Raw genomic sequence first — 6,000 nt, forward strand, 5'->3', positions numbered from 1 at the left:
AAAACTGCTGCCATTGTTCTTATGGAAATGAATGACCTGCTTTTTTGAAATTCAATTTGCATGTAAATCTGCGTGTCATTTCTTAAAGCAAAGAAAAAAATAAATAAGGAGAGATCTATTTAATTCGCTTTAAATGACTCTCATAGCAAGTGTCTGTATTGTAAACAAAATATTGCAGGACTACATACAGTAGATGTTTGTTTAAACAGTAAAAAATGCTATATGATGATTATTTAAAAATCTCAATACACTGATTAAACAGACACATAGCAAAACAGGCTTTCCTGGCTACCTTTTCATTTATAGTGAATAAATGTGCATGGACAATGTACTGCACACTGAACTTCTGTCAAGTGTAGTTCCAGTAATATGTTAAACTTACAAGTTCTTACTCTTCACCCTTAAGGATGAAAGCAGTCCCAGCTGTTTATCGACATGAGCTTGTCATTCTCACAGATTTGATTTGTAACACATCAGGACTGAATGAGTAAGTTTGTATGTGAACTACTGCAGTGTTTGTAATCTGAACACTGCACATATGGCCCCACCGCAGGCGTGTAATATATATCTCATGAGCATCTCTGTGTGGAGGGAATGAGTCTAAGCCCTGTGGGTAATCGTACTTCAGCAAATAACTCTTCCTGGGAGGCTTGTTTGCTCAACAAAAAAATGGATGTTCTCGCAGTTATTTTGGATCATCTTTAGTGGTTTTTTTCTTCTTCTTTTTTTGTGTTTGTGTGTGGAAGTGCTGATGTTTGTACTGTAAAGTGAAGTACAATTGTGAGTTAGTGCTACCTTGACGTTTAATTTCATCATAATGACATTAGTTAATCTTTGTCTAAATGAATCTTGCTTACCTAAATGAAATCAACATACTGAAATTACACATACACAGCCCGTTGCATCAGCAGGGAGGCATCTATGGCAACAGACATGGCGTGTCTAATTGATTTGTGATATGAATCTGTGTACTGCAGAGTTCACATGGAGCTCAGGTGAGTAATTCTGTGTGGAAAAAGGGAGCTTAGTTTGTGTGATTGAAATGAAGCAGCAACATTGAATGGTAGTGTAAAGTACAGTACAGCATGTCAAAATGTTGGAAAGGCCCAGTGTGTCACTTTGCATGCATATTTTAGAGTTTTATATCATCGCTGAAATTATATATATACTGTAATCATGATCCAAGAACATCCAGTTTTTTGAGCAAACAAGCCTCCCAGGAAGAGTTATTTGAATGTTTATATCTCTTCTTCTTCAAAAAGCCCTGCATTTTACAGTTAGTAGATGCTGAAATGTTATGTAATGCTTATATTAAAGAAAGTTCACCCATAAAATGAAAATCTGCTTAAAATTTACCCTCAGGCCATGAAAGATGAAGTTAAGTCTGTTTCTCCTTTAGAACAGATTTAGAGAAATTTAGCATGACATCACCAGTGGATCTGGGTGAAAATGAGTTAAAACAGCTGATAATAAAACCTCTTATTAATCCACAAGTAATCCACATGACTCCAATCCATCTATTAACATTCTTTGAAGCAAAAAGTTAATCAGTGCATTTTTAACTTTGGCCAAAATACCATAAGAGGCCATGATCCATAATAACACTTCCTCCAGTTTAAAAGTCCATCCCTCTCACATCAAAACCCACTGATATACAGTATTTATTTAAAACCGTTATAACCAAGCGGTTTCCCTTTGTGCTTAATTTGTGCATAAATCTCTCCTGGTTCAGACAGAACAACTTTTTTCTAGATGGATTTCTTACAAAATACAAGATTAACTGATGTGCTGGAGTCATGTGGATTACTTTTGGATACTTGTGATGTTTCTATCTGTTTGGACTTATTCTGGCGGCACCCATTCACTGTAGAGGATCCATTGGTGAGAAAATGTTGGGTTTTTATCAGCCTTCGGTTCATTTCAAACTAGAATAGAATAAAGTATGGAAATGTAAAAGACACACGGCCCCTCATAACTTCTGCATGCAGCGCACATCTCTCATCCGGAGATGGAAAGGAGATCTTGTGCGTATTTCACTGGCATCATGAATCATTCTTATTGAGAGACCAACATGTTAGTTGACAAGTGTAGTATTAAACGTTCCTCTCATGCACCCCAGTGGTACGGATCTACTATAGTAGCCTTCTCTCCTTTGTGCGGTATCTACAGACTGAGTGCACACACTCTCTGAGTTCATCAAGGTCAGAGCTACTTTATTTCCAAAGCTCTAATATCTCCAGCTGGAGTGCGACCTAATGGGTTTTGAGGGCATCTTGTACTTTTAAACTTGTTTTTGTTCGTTTTTAGCTGCGCTGCAGATAGAACTAACAGGAAAGGATGAAAGCTCTTCACCATAACCTTGTCTGTGTTTTATTTATCAAGACGAATGAAAGTATTCTTTTAGGCTGGTAAAAAAGAATTTAGAGGGTACATCAATGAGTGCCCTAGACATGTCCCTAAAGTATTAAACTACAAAATGTTCTCACTTTATGTCTCTCAAAGCCTCCATTTTATTTAGTTCATTCTGCAGCTGTTATTGGGTTCAGGTGTGTCTGGATATGTACCACGATTTGATTTGAATTAAGAAACACTAAACTACAATTTCTGAGATTTTAACAGGGGTGTTTGAGTTGTGCTTTATAGAAGACAATGTTAGCCAGCTTTAATTTTATTTATAGCGAAAACCACTTAATTTTGAGCTTTTTTTGCGCTATGTTCGTCTTCCGGGTTTAAAATCTAAACGATGGATGGATAGATATAAAAATGATTTTTAAATTGAATATATTTCATCATATTTATAAACAAATTCATTAACATTAAATCACATTTAGAAGGTTAAAGATAATGAGTCTCTCTAAACACAGCTTTGACCCTTGTGACCTTTGGGCAGATAATTGCACTTACAGTGCAGCGTTACTTCAAAAGCCCCCCTCAGAACCCAATAATCACTTCCTGTATTCCCCTATGACCAAGAACATATTAAGCTGATTTCGAGGGGAACTTCCTCTGCGTTCATTCCCGCGTAACTGCTGTAAAATAATTGCTGCCTCTGAATACATTTATCTGTGGAAGGTAATAGAGTGTTGTGTAACAGAAAGGTCTACTGATTGTTATTCGTGGATGACTGTACCCCATCCCACCGGTGCGGAAGCGCTGCTGGAAAATTGAAGCTCCTAAATAAATTTGCTCCTAAAGCAGGATTAGGCTCACCGTTTCGCTGTTTTAATGAGCCTGAATCAATGGAGCATTTCGTCCATATAAATCCCCTATGGCCTGCTAGAAACCGTTTCTTCAAACTTAAAATCTCCAGGCTTATTAGTTTGCCGCCCGTGAGCTGCAATCAGCAGCGAGGAAAAGCTTTGATACGTCCCTGCCTGGCTGTGCAGGTTCCTCTCAGCGCTCCTTTCTCTTTTCTGTCTGATTTACGGCACATTACGAACCTCCTCGCCCGCCCCTTCCCGCTCACCCCACATCACTAAACGCATCTTTGCCTGGCCCCACTGCAGCTATATTTATGCAGCACGTAACAGACTAATGCTGTTCATCTGCCCTCCTAGAAGAAGATGTGTGAGAAGACTCAGCGGAGGTGTTAACCAATAGAAAAGCTCTTTGATTGGGTAATTGGTTTGCTCGTGTGTGGTGTTAAGAGCCCCATGACACGCTCTAAATGCTCACAAAGTCATGATCAATGCAAATGGCATGCTGAGGGTGAAATTCTGAGGATGGAATGCTGTTATTAGTGTTTTCATTTTGATAAAGCTGTGTAAAAGCTTTTTAAAAAAATAAGAACTACAGTTGTTGTTGTTTTTTTCTGTTCACAGCCAGAAGAGACAGTCGCCACAACCTGACATCATTGCTGGTTCAGCCCATCTCTGCCTCCTTAGCGAAACTGCTGCTCTCTGCCCCCGCCATGGGGCAGGGAAGACCCTGCATCCCCATGGCCATGCCCTCAGCCTCAGGTAAGCCCTGGGCCAGAAACAACGCCTGCTGCATTACTGTATCTGTCAACAGACAGCCTTCTTCAGCCTCACACAATATCACTGCTTACAGCCTTCAAATCACTCGCGTAACCTGAAGGAGAGAGACTTTCTGCCATTAGAATCCCTCTCAATAATATTATTAATAATAACATTCAAATGTTAATCCATTATACTGGGAAGTACATAATGTATCAGTAGTATTAGTAGTAGTATATAATTTACTTTCTTTTTTTCGATGCAATGTTTTTTTGTTTTTTTTTTAATTGAGCAGAAAAATTGTGCTCTAGTATGCATTTAATTGAATACAATTATTAAAAAATTAAAAAATGTAAAAAAAAAAAAAAGTATTAAAAAATACCTTTTTGTTTTATTATTCATTACATTTATTTGTATTATATATTGTTTTTGCATATATCTTTTCAAAAATAATGCTTGAATATTTTATTTTCTATTCAACGTCACATTTTTCCTGAAGTAGGGTTTTGTCAGGTTCCCATATTGCCTTTTACAATGTTCAACTTTCATAAATAATTAGATTTTTAAATTAAATTTTTTGGAAGGTTCCCATTGTGTGTACTTGTTAATGATACATTGTGGGGACTGAACATATAAAAAGTATAAAAGTAATAGAAGTCGAAAGTTTATGGAAAGTCCTCACAAACCATAGAAATATGTGTGTGTGGGTGTGTTTGTAACTCAAATTTATGCATTAGAGTAAAAAAATATGGCACCTATTTTTGGTCTCCATTAAAATGCAAAAGAGACCTTTAGTTATTACACATACTTAAATGACAGGGAAATAATATATATGATATACTGATGTGTTAAAGAAACAGAAACAGTTCTAACTAACCTACTAACTAAATAAACACAACTCAAATACAAATTAAAAAACATATATATAAAAAAAAAAATTATTGGGTTGGGGGAAAAATACTCTCTGGACATTATTCAAATTATCTTGTATATTCCACAAAAGAAAGAAAGATCATAAAGGTTTGGAAAGACACAAGTTTAAGTGATGACAGAAATGTATTTTTGAGCAAACCATCAAAACCGTGTTGTTTAATGCTATTATAAAGTTACTGACTTATAAGGTTTAGGTTCTCACCATATGATCTTTAATGACATTCATGTGATTGTCTTTTTTCACTATTTCAGAAACCGATTATACTGCCATCCTGTTAGGGTCTCTCATGCTTTGTGATTTCTTCCTTATGTGTGTTAATCCTTATGTCTCCACTAAGCTCTGAAACACAATCTTTTGTGCCTGAGATATTCATTAGTCTTCTCAGTCTCATGCTTCTGCTAGGGATTTAACCATCAAAAGCGGCTGCGAGCACATGACGTCAGTGTTCCACCTGCTGGCGGCAGATGGTATGACACTCTTTAGCTCCAGATGAGAGAGGTTGTGTGCTCGGAAAGCCAAGGCTTGTTGATTTATGCTCAGCTGTGCGAGTGTAACTCCTGAGTGTGGTAAATTACACAGGCTTTACACATCATCTTAAAGTCGCCCTTGCTGTGGCCGCCCATATCCAAGGCCATTACCCACATCAGTCAGCAGGTGCCCATGGGACCTAATTGAAACCATGAGAGTGGCTGGTCAGCCATCTTACAGCCCTCTCTCATGTAGAGCTTCCAGGGAGGTCAAATGTAATGGTGAATGTGGTCACAGGAGCAGCGGTAGATGTGCTGCGGGCTAAATAAAAATGACTGATGGAGGAGATGACATGTATCGGGACATAATTGAATTTAAGTGAACAAACCTCCAGGGAATGGTCTTTGACGTGTGATGATGCTTTTCATCGACCAACGATGAATGGACAGATGTCCTTTGCACAATGACCTTCCTCTGTGAGTAAAAGTCTTTGGCACACCGCAATATATGAAGATGCCCAAAGTTTTTATGCAACTTTGTTACTAGGGATGGGTATCGTTAAGGTTTTAACGGTATTACTACTCTTACCAATATTGCTTAACGGTACGGTACTTTAACGGTATTCTTATCGGTACTTTGTGT

General features: G+C 37.7%; 1 protein-coding gene across 1 annotated transcript in view; it reads left to right on the forward strand.

Annotated features, from left to right (window-relative positions):
* Nucleotides 1-4,075, forward strand: part of LOC113110587 (inactive N-acetylated-alpha-linked acidic dipeptidase-like protein 2) — a 131,393-nt gene extending 127,318 nt beyond the window's left edge. The window contains exon 6 of the mRNA XM_026274712.1: nt 3,822-4,075. Coding sequence (XP_026130497.1) covers nt 3,822-4,075 — 254 coding nt within the window. The remainder of the gene's footprint in view (nt 1-3,821) is intronic.
* Nucleotides 4,076-6,000: the final 1,925 nt, after the last annotated feature.

Source organism: Carassius auratus, chromosome 11, assembly GCF_003368295.1.
Source record: "Carassius auratus strain Wakin chromosome 11, ASM336829v1, whole genome shotgun sequence".
Taxonomy (NCBI): domain Eukaryota; kingdom Metazoa; phylum Chordata; class Actinopteri; order Cypriniformes; family Cyprinidae; genus Carassius; species Carassius auratus.